Source organism: Lepidochelys olivacea, assembly GCF_965140295.1.
Source record: "Lepidochelys olivacea isolate rLepOli2 genome assembly, chromosome: 10".
Lineage (NCBI taxonomy): Eukaryota > Metazoa > Chordata > Testudines > Cheloniidae > Lepidochelys > Lepidochelys olivacea.
The window spans coordinates 66,197,922-66,217,940 of NC_140420.1; the positions used below are offsets into that span (position 1 = coordinate 66,197,922).

The 20,019-nt window shown below is 42.7% G+C and overlaps 1 protein-coding gene across 2 annotated transcripts; it reads left to right on the forward strand.

Annotated features, from left to right (window-relative positions):
- The first annotated feature begins 460 nt into the window (after positions 1–460).
- Positions 461–19,338, forward strand: SQOR (sulfide quinone oxidoreductase). Of its 2 annotated transcripts, none has more exons than XM_084641064.1 (10): positions 461–606; positions 8,412–8,662; positions 9,454–9,624; positions 10,232–10,285; positions 12,327–12,521; positions 13,755–13,964; positions 14,489–14,672; positions 15,686–15,753; positions 18,101–18,279; positions 19,105–19,338. In XM_084641064.1, exons 2-10 carry the CDS (start codon positions 8,429–8,431, stop codon positions 19,160–19,162), a joined length of 1,353 nt encoding a protein of 450 aa, XP_084497190.1. In that variant the 5' UTR covers positions 461–606; positions 8,412–8,428; the 3' UTR covers positions 19,163–19,338. The 2 variants fall into 2 exon arrangements, with proteins under 2 accessions (XP_084497190.1, XP_084497191.1); XM_084641065.1 differs by lacking the exon at positions 461–606 and adding an exon at positions 838–988.
- The last annotated feature ends 681 nt before the right edge of the window (positions 19,339–20,019 follow it).

The following is a 20,019-nucleotide window of genomic DNA, read 5'->3' on the forward strand; positions in this document are numbered from 1 at the left end:
CTGCTCCTAAGAGCAAAACACCTCCTCAGCATCCTTTCAGTGGCGGTCAGTTGTCTTTCATTTAACAGCAGTGGCAGGGAGGTTCTTCGCAGGAGGCAGCGTGCACCGGCACTGGAGAGCACGTTGTTCCAAGGCTCAGGGAGGCCCTGGCAGTTGCTTGCTCTGCGCGATGACCCTGCATTATACTCCTTGCCTCCAGCCGTCGCACTCCGTGGGTCGCACCTGCCACCGCGGACCCCGAAGCACTTGCCAAGCGCTACGCGCGCAGGGTGTGCAGCGCCGCGCAGGGAGACGGGCTGGGGCTGGCGGCCCCCACGGGCTCGCTCCTGGCTTTGGGGCCGCCTGCCCTCTCCTTTTCAATGGCCTGTGCCAGGAAGACGCGCTGGCTCGGGGCCTGAGCTTGCTGGACTCCCGTCCCCGCCACCCCTGGCAGGCAGCGCTGCGACCCGGCGGTGCAATGCCTCCGGGAGATCCGGCCCCGGCCCCGCCCCGCTGATCGCTCCCGTGGCGCAAGAATAAGAAGCGGTGGCCGCTAGCGGCGCCGGAGAACCGGGTGGAAGCTCGTCGGCGCTGCGCAGGGCGCCTGGGGCTCCTCCAGCGCCACAGGTAGGCGAGTCCTGGGTGCGGGGGCCAGGGTGGGATCAGTGCCGCTAGGCCGGGGGCTGTGTCCGGCGCTGGCCGCGCTCCAGGACACGGCCCTGAGCGAGAGCGCGCGGGGCGCCCCCGGGGCTGGCCGAGCTCTCGGGCTGACGGCAGGGGTCTGTGCTGGGCCCGCGGGGGGGGTCTGCTAGCCCGGCCCCGCCCCGCCCCGCCCCGCTCCGCTCGCAGCTGGGGGAGCCCCGCTCTGTCGGCCGAGCCCGCTAACGCTGCCCTGGAGAAGCCCGTAGCCGGGGGGAAGGGCTCGGCTCGCGGGCAGCTGGAAGTTGCCCAGGGAGCGAACTGCGGCTGCCTCCCCCCAGGGCGCTGGGCTCCTTCCCGCTCAGGCCGGGTGAGGTCGGGCCCCTCGCCTAGCCCTGCAGCCTGACGTCGGGGGGAGGAAAGCGGGCTGCGTTCTCCCCTGCGCCACCCCAGGCTCCTGGGCCCGCCGCGCCTTGAGTGGCCGCAGGCTCCGCGGCGCGCTGCGAGTGCTGCGGCGCACGCCCCTCGCCTCCCCACCCCAGGGGACCCGCTCCGCTCCGCAAAGGAGCAAGCGGCCTGCCGGGGGAAGGGCCGGCTCCGCAGCGGTCACGGCGTGCAGAGCCCCGTGTGCCCCTCGGGCAGTGACATGCCCGGCAGCGCCTGACTCCCAGCCTGGGACGTTAGAACTAGTTTGAGTCCGAGGGGGCGTTGGCCAGGGTTGTGTCCCCTTCCCCCCAGCCTCTGCAATTACACCTGGGGGCTGTAATTTCTTGTGAAATAACTGCCAACCCTGGGCGGCAGGGACTAGGGTTGCCAGTTTTTTGTAGGATCTATTCCTGGAGGTTTCATCACATGACCTAATATTCATTGAAAGATTAATCTTTAATTCCTGGAGACTCCAGGACAGTCCTGGAGGCTTGGCAACCCTAGCAGAGACGTTGGCGTGTTGGCTCATTGGGGCGGTATGGCTGTGAGATTATTACACATTTTGAATGTGTAATATTCATGTTCAGGCCCATAACTGATTGATTGATTTAAATCGGGAGTTGTCAGGACAGGAAAAGTAGCTCTGTTGTTCATCTTTAGCCTTCCCAGTGCTGGCTCTTTCAGACTACCACCCATAAATGTTGATGATGACGTGTATGTGACTAGGGTTAAGTACTCCAGCTATAGGAAAATCTCTCACCTAGAGGCAGGTTTTAGTATGCACAAGATTAATGAATATTGAAATTGGAGTGTGCCATGTACAATTCAGTAATCTGAGAGTGCAGTGTAGAATCAGCTTTCTGTCCTAACCCTGTTAATCAGTGGCCGGCTGTTAAGAGAGCACTCCTTTCTAGCAGGCTCTTTATTGTGCAGCAGATCTTTTCATTTTGAATCAAACTAGTGCTTCTGTTTTGTTTTGTTTTTTTTTAAACTGACCTTTGGTTGCCCCACATAAAGTAGTAATTTTTCTGGCGTATAGTTAACCCTGAGTTTCCCTGGATTTCACAGCTTGCTTCAGAAGTATTTGTTCTGTGATGGTGTTTATTGGCTATTGTGGCAGAGAGTGCCCACACAGTCTGTTTGATGTGAAATTTATCCACTCTATAAATATGGTGATTTTTTTGTATTCTGTATGTTCTGCTTGTTGCTGGAAGATATTCCTCTGTCCTGAGATAAGACTCCTCTAGCAGGGTTTCTCCACAACTGGTCCATGGCCGGGTGCAAGTCCCCGAGATTTCCTTGACAGTTTACGTTTCTCAACCTTTCTGATACCAGGGACCAGTTTGCTGCCTTCCTAAAGGACCTACCTCTATTTACATGATACTGAATTGCTACCAAGCGTGTTGTTTAGAGTTGTTCGCTCTTTGGTGGGTTAGATAGTGCATTTGGGCTGGTGGTGGGGTACTAGATACAGTATTCAGAATACTTATTAAATGGCTACATATGTCTGCAAGGGGCAGCCATAATGTTTAGCGTAAGCTGATAGTGATATGCAAGTGTGAATATGTCCCTTGATTCACTGTTAAGATAGCATTTGTGCCCTCCACTCCACTTACCATTCATGGGCCATGCTTTTGCCATGCAAATTGATGGAAGGCAGAACTGTTAGCGTCCAATCCTGCAAACCTCTGCACCTGTGAATGACATCAGTGGGAGTAGTTCTGAGACTACCATACCGTAAGGGTTAGTAGAGCACTGTTTTTGTAAACCAGGGGTTGTTGGTTTTTTTTGTTTGTTTGTTTGTTTGTTTTAAAAAACAAAGAAAGCCACACACCAGTGGGGTCTTGATCATTTTAATTGGAACAGTATTGCGTAGTGGATGTAGTACTAGACTAGGATTCAGAAGAGCTGGGTTCTATTCCAGACTCTGCTGCTGGGTGACCTTGGGAAAGTCACTGCAGCTCTGTGCCTCAGTTTCCCCATCAGTAAAATGGGGCTAATGACACTGACCTCCTTTGTGAAGTGCTTTGAGATCTTCTGATGAAGGCCTAGGTATTTTTATTACTCACATGAGTAAGTTGTATCTACATCAATAAGCATTTGTAGGGTTGATTGTTTAGTCTGTTTCCTCTGAAAACCAATTGCTGCAGCACTAAGAGGCTACCTCTGTTTCTGTTGTGTTGATAGCAAACTTTGTCTAGGCCTATCTGCTGCTGCCAATGTTAAGACATTCTGGGGTGGCCAGAAGTGGGGTCATTTAATTGGAGCAATTTTAGGGGAGCTTGGGATGTAACAGTTTGGGAGAGGTGGGGGTTGGCATGCTGTAGCCTTGAGGAGGCCCCTCTGGTGACAAGCCCCTTTTCCTCCATGGTACTTGTGAAATCTGCAATCCTTAGAACAAAGGGGGACTTTTCTAATGACAAATAGTCTAGTTCTCACAGTCATTATCTTATTTTCCTAATAACTGAAATCCTGAATATAGACAAACTGCTCCTTTCTGCTCCTCTCAAGACCTGAAAAAGCATTGCTATTTAACTATTCATATTGTCTTAGCTCACCTGTGGGGCTTTCAAACATTAACTTTTTATGGAAGTTCAGCATATCCACTGAGCTCTACTGTCTTCTGGTGGTCAGTGCATTCCAAAAGCCTGTAGCTATTTAAGCAGTGCAGACACAAAGGGCTTGTTTCCATCAGTCACATGAACTAGCTGCTTTAGACTCATCCCTCTTGGTTAATTTTGTATCATAAAATTGGGAAACAAAATACAAAACTGTCAAGGGGAAACAAATTTATTATGGTACATTAGCAGCATAATTAAGCTTTAAGAAACATTGACTGTTTTGAGATTTCTAAAAGTCTGTAGAAAAACATTCCCAGGAGCACATGCCAATGCTGTTTAAACATTTTTGTTAGTACAACTATAGTAGAGTTTACCAGAACTGAAGTTTTTACAGTTCAGATTGTAATGCTTTTAAATGTGCTGTATTTGAGTAAGTAACAAAGAACATGTCAGCAAAATGACAAACCACAGAAAAGGGGGGGAAAGACATTGTTAAAATAGATCTTCATTTTTCTTAGAGTGACAGCTACTTTAAAACTGGAAGTATAAAGCAATGAGTACTTTCTTTTAGTAGGCAGTTTTGCACTATAAGGTGCGGCAGTAGAATAGCTTAATTTCAAACTCAATTTTAGATAAACTTTTTAAATATTTTAGGTACTGCGGTCTTGAAGGTGCAGGTTAAATTCTCATAAAAGGTACATAAAACGTAGTTGTCTTGATGTGGTGGTCAGAGCTATTTTAAAGTTGAATATTTTGTTTACACTAGCTTATTTCAAATTGTTTTTAAAACACACAGGTTAAAGGACATATTAACATTTGCTGAAGTGTAAATTTCCAGCTCAGTAGGTTTTAAGTAGTCTGACTATTGTTGCTTTAGTTTCATCTGTCTTTTGTGTTGTGCAGTTCCTCTGTTTCATTGTTTGCCACTAGTTTCTGCCAGTGTTCTAATACTAGGGTTGATATGTTGTTAGCCAGGGTCTGTTTCTACAGTACCTTGTGGAATTTCTCCCAATTTAATTTAATCATGAACTCCAAATCTTTTTAGACTCTCTTGATCACAAATAGCAGCAATGGATTTGCACTTGGTAATACACAGTACATACCTATGAAATCCTCTTCTATTGTCTCTATAACAATATGAAAATATGTTAATATTACATGTGACTAAAAGTAAAACTTTTTTAGAGCTACAAAATACTTTTTTGGGGGGCGGGGGAGAGATTTGCGTCTCCTTCTAAACTCCATTCAGCCAATAGAGGATAACACTATCATTTACATAGCACTTTACATAAATTGGTCTTTTCCCTGATGGAAATATATATATATATTGTATTTTACCACTTAACAGATATAGCCAGCAAACCCATAGCTACTATTTGTGTACAAGGATCCTAAAAATCATAGAGAGTCTAAATATGCTGAGTTCATGATGTTCCAGAAACAGGATTCCAGTTAACTTCCTGATAGAATACATTTATATAACTAGTTTTTCCCTGTAATCCTCCTTGGTGACTTGGAGAGAACCGGAACTGCCACTCCCAGGTGGTAATCTTCTTTTTTTTTTTTTTTAAGGCTTAAAACAATTTGTCCCCCGTGCTTGGGTCATTAGTCCACCTTTTAAAATTGCTGTTTGTGCCAGACTCACAGGAAATAGTCCTGTAAAATGAAAGTAGGGTTTATTATTCCAGTGAATCTCTCACTCTGAGGCCTGAAAATCTTCTGCAAATCAGACTCCTAAAAAATACCACCCAGTAGTAACTATGTAGTCCCTGAAATCTCCCAAACCGAGATCTACAGTACTTAAACTGGAAATCTGAGAGATGATTTTGTTATCCAGGGGAAAACCTCATTTTCCTTTGAAAAAGTAGGATATTTTCAAGGGCAAATAGATCAGTAATTCTCTGTTTCAAAACTATTAGCATGCAGTGTTATCTCTTGCAGACTGTGACTGGATCAGTATTGCCAATTCCAAGCATTTAAAAGTCATGAAATATTAACCTAACATTTATTTTATTTATATATATATATATATATATATATATATATATATATATATATATATATATATATATTCTATTTGCTTTCTGGGTTTTGAGCCTTTGGGGTTTATATTTTCAAGCTTTTCTCTGCATCTCTGAGGGGCTAGAAACAGGGCTGGCTCCAGCATTTTTGCCACCCCAAGCGGCCAAAAAAATCCAACAACCCCTGCTGCCGAACACAAACGCAGAGTGATGATGCGGCTGCCGAATTTCCACTGGCAACCGAAGAAGAGTCACGTCCCCACTGCCGAATTGCCACTGAGTGCGAAACAGAGCGGCCGCCAAATTCCTAGCAAGGGCGGATTGCCACCCCAGAGCCCAACTTCCTGCCACCCCTTTATATTTGCCTCCCCAGGCACCTGCTTGGTTCGCTGGAGCCAGCCCTGGCTAGAATCCTACTCCTCTGCTGCTCTTTTTTTAAAAAAAATTAATGCTGAGATGATTTCAGAAGCTTTCACCGAGGTCGTAGCACATGCGACCAAGTACTTGTGCTGACCACATTTGTTGAAATGGCTTCCAGAGAAACTTGAAAACAGTGCCTGTTTTCATTGATCTAACAGCAGCGTATGACATGGTGTGGTATGCTGGCCTGCTTGTGAAGGTATCATGGGTCCTGCTACCTGGGGTCACAGGCATCGTTGAACTGTTCCTCCATGATAGGCAGTTCAGAGTCCATATGGGGGAGAAGACGAGTGCCTGGAGATGACAGAGCAATGGGTTACCCCAGGGTTCTGTGCTTTCTCCAACCCTGTTCAACCTTTTACATCAATGACCTGCCAACAACGGAGTCACGAAAGTTCATTTACACAGACGACATCTGTTGTGGTACCCAGGCCCAGACGTTTCACGAGTTTGATGCCATCTTAAACTGGGACATGACAAAGTTAGCTGACTAATGTAAGACTTGTCACCTCCAGCCAAGTGTCATAAAAACAGTCTCCGGTTTGTTCCATCTTCATCACGCCAGCGCAACCCTAGAACTGAATGTTTATCTGAATGGTCAGATGAAGCATGAAGTAGAACTGGTTTATCTAGGTATGATCTTAGACCACACACTGAGTTATCATGCCCACCTGAAGAAGACCGCCGCTAAAGTTAAGACAAGCAATAATCTTCATAGCAAACTGGCAGGTTCATCAGGAGGTGCTCGTGCTCCAACTTTGAGGATGGCAGTTTTCATATTCGGTGGCGAAGTACTGCACACCTGTTTGGAGTCTGTCATCACACAACAAACTGGTGGATTCCCAGTTATACGCATGGTGGCATGTCATCTCTGGCACCCTGCATCTGACTCCGCTCCCATGGCTTCCAGTTCTGAGAAATATTGCCCCTCCTCATATCAGACGAGAGGTTGCCACTGGCAAGTTACTGGAGAAAATTCGCGCCAACTCAAGCCTGCCACTGCACAATCACCTTTTTAAACCACCAGTTGCACGTTTGCCATCATGTCACCCATTATGGTCTCATCCACCACGCCAGGATATTAGGGCAGAAACACTCTGGCGAGAGGAATGGATATCTGTTCTAATCCCCAGCCAGTCCCTCGTCGCCGACCCCACAATTTGCCTGCCTGGTTTTGACCTGCCCCATCATCAGTGGTCCCTGTTGAAAGTCTCTGCAGCCAACCAGTATCGCTGGGGCCTTCGTGACAGCCCTTTGTGCGGCTGTGGCACAGTACAGACAACGACACATGTTGTCAATGAATGCCTGCTGACTAGGCTCAGCAGTGGCCTAGAAGAACTGCATCGTGCCACTGAAGATGCCATCGGTTGGCTAGATGACTATGCACACGCTAAGTAAATAAGGAGCTGGAGATATATTTATAAATAAATATTGAGACTTGTGATAAAATTGTAAGAGTTGGGAACGCTGCTGTCGCCAACTTTATGGCTTACTAGGAAACATTTTGCTATTCTAATATGCAGACCCCAAAAAAAAAAAAGTCCAGTTGTGGTTATAAATGATTGATTAAACTATTTAAAAGGCAAAAGGGGTTTCTCCCCATCTGTATTTAGTAGGTGCAAAATATCAAAGGGTTTTGCACTTATCATAGAAAAAATTCTCACAGTTGGCTTTTTTTCTCTGTTAACCCAATATCAACATACATGACTTTAACTGCAATAAAAGATCAGATAAATCTCGGTAATGCTTTATAACTTGCTATGTCTTTAGACTGGAACACTGTCTCTTATGATTCTGATTCACATTTGTTTTAGTCATTTCAGGGGTGGATGGGCACAGGTTTGAACTTCGTATCTGGTAACATTCATCTCAATAACTTGTTGACCTAGATACTAAAAGTGATTGTATACAGGGAATTGAATCTTTTTAAAATAAATAATAGGTTTAGGGTCTTAAAACAGATAAGGGCCACGCTGTCATTACACTGAATTCCCTCTGCTTTCTTTGTCGCCAAGACCCAAGCTGAGAGTCTTTCATTTCTCCTGCAAGGGTTGATAGCAACACACACGTCCCGAAAGCAGCATAAAAGTGGAAATTCCTGGTGTAATTGTTTGTGAAGCCTGAGCAGAGTCTCAGCACGTAAGGGAAAAAAAATGCTTGTATGTTTTTATTTATTTTGGTTATTAACATATACATTCTGTGAGCATCTATCCCATTCTCTGTGTGGTGCTTCTCATATTTAAAACAACACTGTCAATTACAGTGAACTCTAGAATCCACTACCAACCAACCATAATTCATTCCCACAGCACATGCAGCCCCTAATTTCTTTTTGTTCTCACCAATGCTTTTCCTTATCTTGCAGATTCATGCTTACTGAAGATGTCAAACATGGGAGTGGTGTCCACCTGCTTCTGCGTCCGTTCTTTCGTACACCTGCTTAGGCCGGGAGTGCAGAAAATGGGCTATTTCCAACTGCACACTGCATCAAGGTGTGCTGCTAAGAATCACTACGAAGTGCTGGTGCTCGGTGGGGGCAGTGGTGGAATCACCATGAGCGCTCGGATGAAGCGGAAAGTGGGAGCCGAAAACGTGGCTATTGTTGAACCACATGAGGTAAAAATCTTTTTAAACGTAGAGAATGAGGTAGTAGCTTTCCTTCGTTGAGGAGCTGGTTTGTGTGTGTTCTTGCTCCTTCCCTCTGTTATGCAATTTAGAATTAAAATCCACCCAGGTCTCCCAGCAGGAGAAGACCGTATAATGCACCATAAAAAAAACGCCTTTAGCTATGGCGCATGAGGCAACATTTACAAAGTACATATCTGTCTATACAGCTTCTTTCATTAGGAACAAAGTGTGACACACCTTCCAGGTGAAGGTTCAGATGATCAAAAAGCAACATATTGTTGCTTCAGAGAGAAAGTCAGAAACCTTGCACCGAGGGTGACCAGATAGCAAGTGTGAAAAATTGGGTCTGGGTAGGAGGCCTTGGGGTGGGGGGGGGAAATAGGTATCCTATATAATACAATTGTCCCGATATTCTCGGGACATCTGGTCACCCTACTCGCACCCTTAGGGCTAGGTTGTGCAACCAACTGAGTAGTTGCCCATCAATCAGTCTTGCCCTTATGTTTATGAACTTCATGATCTGATTGAAGAGTTTCACTTCTATGAAGTGAAACATCTTCTTGGGTTCCAGAGCTCCATGCCTAATGCACTGCATCACAGCCAGCCCTTCTCTGCTCCAGACTCCCTCTAAAGACAGTCAATACCTCTATCACTATAGGGGATTATCAGAGGCACTTTGTCCTACTTTCCCTTTTCCTGGGTCTCGGTGAGCTACCTCTGCAGTCCTGTCAGCTGTTAAATGGAGGCCAATTCATGGAGATGTGAGTTCTTTCTTTCAGAAACATTACTATCAACCCATGTGGACACTAGTTGGTGCTGGTGCAAAACAGCTGGCAACCTCTGGACGTCCGACAGCCAGCGTGATTCCTTCAGGTGTAAAATGGATCAAATCTACAGTCACAGAGTTGGATCCAGACAAGAACTGCATCCGTTTAGCGGATGGCAAAAAGGTAACCGTAATAATGATGGATATCCATGAGCCTTAAGATAGAACTTACTTCTGATTTCCCACTCCAGAGGGCTCCCATAAATACAAAATAAATTTCCCATCCTATGTGGGTCCCATGAAAATGTCATTGTACACTATCCAACAAGTCCTGAAAATGTATTGAAAATACTTATTACACTGATAGTATGATAACAACTGCTTCTGTGTGGTGGTGGGTTTTTTTTTGTTTTTGTTTTTAAAAAAACAAAAATGATGACAAAACCCTCCAGATCAATAGATGCTTTTCTCTCCAGGTGGCAAGTACCAGCATGTTTTCAGAACTTGTTTTAATGAATTGGATACTGCAAAATATGGAATAATTACCTTGCTGAACAATGGAGTAAATGTTTTGGATGTTCAGTGTATTTTTATTTCATACTGATACATTTTTAATCATTCCACATTTTAGCATTTACCTTGTATGGTTTAAAATACATGGCTTAGTTTGCTTTCCGTAATTTATATTATCTCAGTGTTCATTATTAGTTGTCAGATTGTTTAAACAAACCTTTTGAGGCAAAGTTCATTATGTCTAAAATGACATCTATTTTTTTTTCTTTATACTATAGATATCTTACAAATATTTGATAATTGCCCTTGGGCTTCAGCTGCATTACGAAAAGGTATTCACTTTAAACCAAATACATTTTTACTGGTGTTAATTGCATAGAAATTGCACTTTATATTTTTGTGATCCTCTAAATATAGTGTTTTTTCAATACAGTCTATAAAGTGCATCCAATAGTTCTTGCAGTAATAGCTATCTTGGATGAATATTCGTGTCTCGTTCTGGCTATATAGGCTCTAAATTCCACTGGATAGTAGGGGCTCCAATTTGGGGCCTTTCTCAAACCATTCAGCATAAATGACCTCTCTCAAATTACATCGCAAAGCTGTCCTCTTATTTATTCATTGTGCCTTTCCATAGAGATACAATTCTGATTACACACAGAAATAACTCTTGATTGGCTGGCTGAGTAAATTGTAGAATCCTAAAAATGTCAGACTGCAAGGGATCTCAAGAGGCCCAATGACTTAATATAGAAAAGAGGCTTGATTCGCAGCCTAGCTTCCATCAGCAGCACCCAGCCTTCAGGCCCCTACTGGAGGGGTTTGCAAGTAGTGCAGCTGCCTGCAACCCTGCTTAGCCCGGGCCAGATGTGGAAGATTGGCAAGGCTTCCCAAGTGAGACATTGATTCATTACATCTTGGGGGCAGTTTCTGCTGATTTGGGGGAGGCACCATAGAGCCTATTCTGGAACTTAAATCCCACAGTGGAGCATTGGGGAAGGTGATAGTATTAGGGTGCAGTAGATTCCGCTGGTGCCACTTTTTCTTAAAGTTTATTACATTTTTATCAGACAAGTGCAGCCTAAAGCCTTGAGTCCCCTAGATATTGGTGTGGGAGGCATATGTGGGATCTGTGTCAACTGTTGTCCTAAGCCTAGGTGAGCATGTGGCATAGCTTTTGATAAATGGGAAAATGATGATGGTGATCTATGGAGCTCTGGTAGTTGTAGAGGCAAAATGGAAACAATTACTTGAACCATCACTTCTGAGTGAGAAGCAGCTTGTTGCTTATCTAAAGTCAACTACCTCCTATGTAGATTAGTTCTATTGAAACCAAACTGCACAATATTTAGTGATTGTCAGTGTTTGCTGTTAGCTCTTCTGTAGCACAACCTGATAAAGACAAGTACAATGAATACCCAGGGAAAGCACAGTGTGGCAAAACCAGTCACCACTTGTTTATAGCTAGATCTCAAACTATTTGGGTTTAAAAATAGTAAAATCATGATTTAAAATTAAATCCCACAAGACAGGTATAGGTAGGCCCCTATCCTGCGAGGGATTTGTGTGTGGGCATAATTTAACTCACTGCAAGTGGTTCCAGGGAGTTGATTGCAAATCAGTGAACATGCATGTCGTCTTGGCATAGGTCTCAGTGCTGCAAACACTAATGCACATGTGTAGCTTTACTCCAGAGAGTTGTCCCACGGAAATGCCCGAGTCCCTTCTCTGTAAACAGAGAATAATTCCCTTCCTTGTAAGCGTGTCATGAGGATAAATAAATTGATTGAGATGCTGATACGGCAATGATAAGACATTTCAGGATACAAATAATTTCCTTAAATGCCCAAGATTTCTTTAGTTCTGCTGCAGATAACATCAGATGACAAAAACTGAAATATTTTTAAAAAATCAGATTTACTTTTCACTATTTAAGCTGTTTGTTTACTTTTCAAGTTCACTCAGTTTGGACAATGAAAACAGATCAATCCTTTCCAGGCTCTGACTGTACATGAGCCCAGTGATACAGTATTATTTTATATAACACACACACACTCTGCTGGCAATGGTTATGATTACAACTGTTATACTTTTTAAAAAAAAAATCACGGCACCATTAATACTGGGCTTTCTGCTTTGTACAGCTTATTTTCTCAAACGCTAGTTTTGGGGATTCACCCCCTGACAGGGCCCATTTTTAAAAACTAAGAAGTCTGTGGGTGCAGCGGAAAATAGATCTACCTCCAGCTCAAACTTTGGTTTCCCAAATTATCTGTTATAGATTACAAATAATCTGAAGACAGGGGAAGACTCTTTTTTTACATCCATTTGTTCCAGCTATGTTTTAATAAGTCTTGTTTTGTTTTGTTGTAGATTAAAGGTTTGCCTGAGGGTTTTAATTATCCTAAAATAGGTTCCAATTATTCAGTCCACACAGTAGAGAAAACATGGAAGGCTTTGCAAGACTTCAAGGAAGGAAATGCCATCTTTACTTTTCCAAACACTCCAGTGAAATGTGGAGGAGCTCCTCAGAAAATCATGTACTTGTCAGAGGCCTACTTAAGAAAGGTACATATTTCATCACATCCCCTACTGATGCCTGTTACCACTGCTAGAGATCAGACTTATTTTATGGGGATCATGTTGTAATTATGACAAAAATAAGCCCTGAGGTGGAACAATATATTGTGACTTAAATCTTAATAAGGTAATTGGTTTGCAGACTAACTTTTCTGAACTTCTATCAATATGAAGCAGACCATTAGGGTTCAGTGCAGCTGAGGAACAAGGGATGCTCTAAGCTACCATTGCGGCTCTATGATGCTGTGGCCAGCAGAGAGCCAATTCAGTCCCCAACATAACTTACAGCAGTGTCAGGATTGCACTGGCTAGTATGGGCTCCAGTTTGGTGCCTTCTAGCTGCCTGGAATAGATGGAGTGCAGCAGCATTGTCATCATGCCCCCTTCCACTCAGCCAGATTGGCTGAGAGGGAAGGGTGGTGTAGAGTTGGCCAGCTCTATACTACCTGGTGACTTTCCCACGCTGTGGGAATACTCAGCTGGCTAGTAAAGCTTTGTGGTACCAAAGGGGCTATCGCAGGACCAGGATCTTGCCTTAATATTTAAAATCTTTGTTCTATATACTAAAGATTAATACTATTTATATAACCCTTTTCATGCTAAGGGATTCCAAGAGCAGTATGCATGCTACACACAAACCCCACTGACAGGAGTCACTTAAATGCACTAGCTATTAAAAATACACACCACACAGCTTAGGAAGTGAATCAAAGAATATGATTGTACCCAGTTGAAAGTACAAGGGGAATCTTATGTAGACAGAATGCAAAACCCAGATAGGTGTTTGGCCAAGACATTAAGGCAAACAGTGCCAGGGGACTTTTAATAGGCAAATATTTAAACCCTCAGTTTTGCGTGTCGTCCAAAATGCTGTGGTCCCTTATTCTGTGCTAGGTCACTTGCTTAGTACTCATTTATTGGGTAATCGCTGTTATTTGACTGACTGCTACTCCACTTCACATGGCACCAATGTTTTCCTGGGAGGTCTCACCCAAAGAAGAGCTGACCTTGCCTAGTTTCTGATAAGATAGCTGAGAGGATCAAATCTTGAGATGGTGTGTCTCCAATACACATTTTAACTGGTTGAATATTAATATATAAAAATTCAAAACAGCTGCTAGTTACACAGTATATGCTCTCATTTACAATAGTGTAGTGTTTCTATCCAGTTTTACTGCTTTTGTAGTCTGTTCACTGTTAAATTAATTTCTTTCTACCCAGACAGGAAAACGATCCAAAGCCAACATCATCTTCAATACTTCACTTGGATCAATTTTTACTGTTCAGAAGTATGCTAATAGATTGCTGGAGATAATTAAGGCTAGAAATATTGTTGTTAACTACAAACACAATCTCATTGAGGTTCGAGCAGACAAACAAGAAGCTGTATTTGAGAATTTGGATACACCTGGAGTGACTGAGGTTTATCAGGTCAGTAAGGTAGAAGCTTTCAGGCCTTTAGTTTAGTGGTCTTCTGTTTTTGCCATCACTATTTACTGTCCACTGAAATACTAAATACTGAGATTTCCCCTCCACCGCCCAGTATGTAGAAAACTAAGTAATTTCAAACATGGAAACACAAACTGGGGCTATTCCAGCTAAAATGGTAATATTGTCGTTTCCCTCAAAAAACTCTGAGCAGGATCCACACTCTCAGCAGATGTAGCTGAGTGGTCAAAAGAAGCTCTGCTCTGACTAAAATTGTTTGAATAGCACAGCTGGAGTGGATCAGTAGTTGGCTAGCAATATTAAAGCACGTAGCAAGGACACGCTCAAAAATACTAAGAAATTGAACCTTACATGTGACTAACAAGGCAAAAGACCCTCTTCTCCCCCTCTTTAATCTTTTTCCCCCTCATCCCAATGCAGATTTGACCTGCTATAATAAGGGTATCAATTTCAATCCTGTTCACTGAATTCCATTTATCTAGCTGTTTGTTTCTTTCTCTGCCCAGTATGAAATGCTTCACGTCACACCACCTATGGGACCACCTGATGTACTCGTGAACAGTCCTGTTTCAGATGCAGCTGGCTGGTTAGACATAAATAATGAAAGTCTGCAACACAAGAAATACCACAATGTGTTTGGTATTGGAGACTGCACGAACCTTCCAACATCAAAAACAGCTGCAGCGATAGGTATAGTTCAGTGTCTTCTTTTTTAATGGTTGTGTTTTTGTTTTTACTTGCGTGTTCCAGCTGGACCATCTTTCAGAAAACAGACTTAAGCCTTGTGGTAATAGAGAAACTTCTGACCAAGTACAATTGGCTTGTAGCGATTAAAAAGCAATGCTGTTTCCCAAAACTTACAGTATGGACTACAGATAACAGGTTTCAGCTGTTCTTAACTTGCAATTTCAGCACTCTCATACCCAACACCTCTGATCTGAGTTTTCATTTGTCTCTAGGACAGAGAGAGAGTTTGACAAGCTATGAAAAATGAACATAACACTAGTTCAGTTATGCAACTCTTCATTGGATCTCAAAGTACATGCATATGCTAGCTGAGTGCTAAGACTGTCCTAGTCAACTGGCCCCATGTTCTGTACTTGCAGTCACTGAATTTGAACTATGCCTAATGTCCATTTTGCATATGCCTATCGTGGTTAAAATTTGAATGTTAAATACTCTGGCTGTAGAATATGGAAATACAATAATTAAATGTAGTTATTGGTATAAGAAAAACCATGCACCTAAAATGAGTGATGTATTGAACTAACCCAGCACAGGCAATGTTGCCATAGCTTGTGTCAGCTCTTTTTAACATTATACAATATTTTATTATAATCAGCCTGGAACTTTAATATGAAACTTCAAAAATGTTTTGGAATTAGAGAACTCCCCCTCCCTTTTTCCCCGAAACATGAAGTTCAGACTTCACTATCATGCACCAATATCTTATCTGTTGTAGAAATAATTAGGAAAAAATTTATTAAACAAAGGTGAAGTCCAACTAGATTATTATACTGGAGAATATGCAACCTAAAAAAAAAAGCTGAATTATTCTCATTCTACTAAGCAAACAGAATTGTATAATTGTTTCCACGTACTGTATTATTGTCACCATATTATAGTGTAAATACTATTTATAGTAGGAAAATGCTTCAACTGTAGTGTAGCCAAAGTTGTGTAACTTTTTATCTCTTACATAGCTGCCCAGTCTGCAGTGCTTGATAAAACAGTTTCTTCGGTAATGAAGAGCCAATTGCCAACTAAAAAGGTATTTTAATGTTTCTAAGAAGTTGCCTTATTAGAATTATCCAACTTTTTTTTTTTAAAATAAAAAATGCGAGTAGAGTATTGCTTATATTTTAGGTGTTTTGTATTCTTAAAATACAGCAGTTTAATTGTTCATGTGCAGCTAGTTTAGTTATATCTGTCCCCCTGTCAGCAATAGCAGGTGCTGAAGAACAGACAGGGTACCACTCTCTTCTCCATCCAGTCCTGAATTTTTAAATTGACTTTCTAAAGGAGAAAGGTACTGAAGGAAAAAAACTTAGTGTAACTTCAAAACTTTGTTACCCTGAAACCAATATTATGTTAAGCCTTTCTGGGAAAAGGCTTAAGATTATGGAGAATCCAGGAAACTGAAAATAATTGAGGGGACTTAGTTTTAGTATCAAATAATAACTAGTATTTATACAAGAGTCTCATGCTTTGGTGTGGGTTTTTCTTTTTTTTTCAAAGGTTAACAAGCTGCATAGTACTGGGGGGGGGGGAGAGGGGGCTTGGGGGGAGAGAGAGACCCTTTAAAAAGAAATGACAATGTGTGTTAAGCTTAAATTCTCCCCCACCCCTGTGCACAAAGCCTAGTCTAGCCCCAATGATATAATTGCTTTACTGACTCACTAAGTAGGAAGAATGAAGAAAAAATGTCTGAATTGACCAATAATTCTATTCTACATAGTCTTAAACTGCTCATCACTGTAGTATCTGATTGCCTACAAGCACTGCATTAAGCTACAGACTTATAGCTTATAGACTACACAACTATCATGATGTTTGCTCTACTATCTGCTCCCTGTGGGAGAAGCATGAGCAATGGAATGCCTTGTTTTTGATAGGATTTAACTTTTTTAATTAAATATACAAGTTGCTATATGTTGATGTTAGTAGGCAAAGTCAAAGATATGCCCATTGCAATGAAGGGTTTGTCAGTCGTCTTTAGTGGCCAGCTCTAGCTGCTTCAAAGATGCCTATTGTAGGCAGCTGTTAAGCTGCTTCTCCCTCCCTCCCATTAGGTCTCATCCTGTTCTCTAATAGTCATTATTTATTGCTTATTACAGTAGTGCCTAAGGGCAAACCAAAGAAGGGGGTCCATGGTGCTGGGTACTGTACAAACACAGAAAAGACAGTCTCTGCCCCCGAAGAGTTTAGTCATGTTTCTCAAATATGGCCACAAGGGGCTTTTTTTGGGGCCACAGCCTCCTGGGGTGTGATTTGCAGGGGCGGCAAAGCAGTAGCCTCTTCCTCTCCCTGTTGCTCCTGGATGCACCACCTTGGAGTTGAGCTCTGCCCCAACTCTGGATACAGCTGGAGCACAATGCTGGAGGAGCAAGGAGCTGATGAGTTTTCCCCACCTTCCCAGGATGGTAGGGCTCAGGCTTTGGGCTTCAGCCCCAGGCAACAGGTCTTCAGACATGGAGCTTGGGGCTCTGTCCCCCAGCCATGGGGCTTCAGGCTCCATCCTTCCCCCCCATCCAGGTCTCAATTTGTCCCCAGACTTGCTGGGGCTGAGTAAGTCTGCTGTGAAAAGTGATAAACCTACTTACTAGGTAGGAATAAATACGTTACTACAATTTGGATGTTTACATGTGCATAAATTTTATGTTTTTTCTAAAGCTAATTAGGAATTTTAGGAAAACTGTGTGAAAGCAGCCACCAGCAAGAGTTGGTGGCCAGACTGAGGCCAGCAAATAATTAGGGTTCGAGAACCCTAAATAGAGATTGAAATGAAGGCACAAGCCAATTTAAGACCTGAAATTTAATATCCCTTCCAAGATTTGTTAGTATTCACCATATCTCTCTGGATACTCTTATCTATATAAATGTCCCATCTCTTTTTGAATCATGCTAAAATCTTGGTTTCAGTGAGTTCAACAGTCTAATTACCTATTGGACTGGAAAAGTATATCCTTCTTCGTGAGTTTTGAATTTGCCACAATTACATTTTATGTCTTCCTGTTGTGTGAGGGAGAACAGAAGATCCTGTCTAGTGATCACTGGCTCAGGTTTTGTAGTGAGGGAGGGAAAAGTAGTTAAATATCCTCACAACCACAAACATGCTGTCCTTGACTATATACTATTTTTTGACAGCCCCAAAAGGATTGAATGGTTCCTGCTCTAGATCAGGGTTGAGGCCTGTTGCTACAGCATTATAGAGAAACTTACATTGCTGCATCTGTTATGATTAAAAACTTCAGTTTCTAATGTACCCATGCTGCAACTTTTCACAAGCTCAACATTCATTTTTGAAGTGTTTTTGGATAAACCCTAGTCAGGTTGACCTTGCTTGTAGCACTTTGTGCAAAATGTACATGATGATGATAAGATACCTTTCATTGTAGTACGATGGATACACTTCCTGTCCCATTGTAACAGGCTACAATAGTGTGATTCTAGCAGAATTCGACTACAATGCTCAGCCTCTGGAAACGTTTCCCATTGACCAGAGTAAGGAGAGACTACTCATGTACTACATGAAAGCTGATCTAATGCCTTTTCTTTACTGGAATGGATTACTAAAGTAAGTACTCCAACGTATACAAACTAATTTTGGCTTCCGAGGTAATCCCATTCAAACATACACATAATACCCATGCAACAGGTTATACTGTGGTTTAAAATGAGCAGATCATGTTCATCAGAATGCTTTTGTTTCATGTCGCTACCATCTAACACAGGGGTGGCTAACCTGGAGCTACAGGTGCCAAATTTCCAATATGCTGGGGAGTGCTCACTGCTCCACCCCTGGCTCTGCCCCAGCTCCTTCCTCCTCCTCCCCCCCCCCCCCATGCCACAGAACAGCTGATTGGGAGGTGCAGGGATGGAAGGGGAGGTGCTGGGAGAGCGTGGGGGGGGAAGCTGATGTGGGGGCTGCTGACAGATTACTGTGGCTCTTTAGCAATGTACATTGGTAAATTCTGGCCCCTTCTCAAGCTCAGGTTTGCCACCCCTGATCTATATAAACTACTTTGGCGGACACATCCAGCAATACTAAATATTCCCACTTTAATATCATTAAAAGACCAAGACTGTTTCATCCGAAGCATTTTAGGCAATCACAAGAATTGTTTTCCCCAAATCAGTGCTGGTGAGAAAACATTACCAATACTAAAATTATGCTCATAGAACTCTTACTTTCCTGCTCATCTATTTGCAATCTACTAGTAAACCCATGGAACTATATCCAGAAAGACCCCCTGTTCCCTGAAAGAAAACTTGCAGTATTGTATTTGTTACGGGTGTGGTGGTAGCTAGGAGCAATAGTAAAATTTACTCAGTTACAATGAAAAAGGTTGTCTAATTTATGCAGTGGCTAAAAACTTTTTTTCCCCCCCCCACTCCTTAGGGGCTACTGGGGAGGTCCTGCTCCTATAAGAAAGCTGCTGCATCTTGGTTTGAAATAATGATCCAGTCAACTTTGCTTACTGGCCAGAACTAAGTCTAAGAAAAGGAACCATGTTTAAAGCACACACCTGTTCTCTCAAATAATAGGAGCACCTACTTCTATGGATATTGTACTTCATGTATCAAAGGCCAGGTTTTTCTTCTGGTGAGAATTAAACCTTTAATTCAAAGTTAATGTAAGATGTCCTGTTATTTAAATGTCATTGTGGTTAATGGTGGAACAGTAGGGTGGAAATGACAGCAGTTATCTAGTGATGATTGGTACCACACCAGAGTATTGTAACACAAGACCGAGTCTAAACCCAACTCAGTAACGGATTGTGTCTTTAAGATCCCACTCTATGTACCTTTACTTACTAAAACCTACTGCATCTGCTTTGTTACTTTGTACACTTAGCATGGAAACAGTGGGAGCTACATAATGACTGTGCTAAAGCCATGGCTGAGAGGAAGTTCAGATGTCCTATCAATAGGGTTCTGGTCCATACTATGAAATATTGGACTTTAATCTGAGGTGGCAGTTGATAGAAGCTACCCTGAACAACTGCTAAATTGAGGGTGTGGTGTCAAACTCAGCCCCCTCTTCCCCCCCCCCCAAAAAAAAGTGCTTTAAATGTACACAATACTAACATTCCTTAAAAACTTAAACAATAGATTGGAGAACAGAGGACTATTTAAACTGTGTTTAAGGAGGGATCTGGAGACAACTGTGGTAGGCAGTAGTATGAACAAACATCCAACGCAAACAAGAATAGGGAAAGAAGGAACAGAGGCCCAGGTGGAGGTAAAACTATCAAAAACCACAAAAAGGACAATCTTGTACTTCATGTAGTTCAGGCAGCCCATGAAGGGGAGA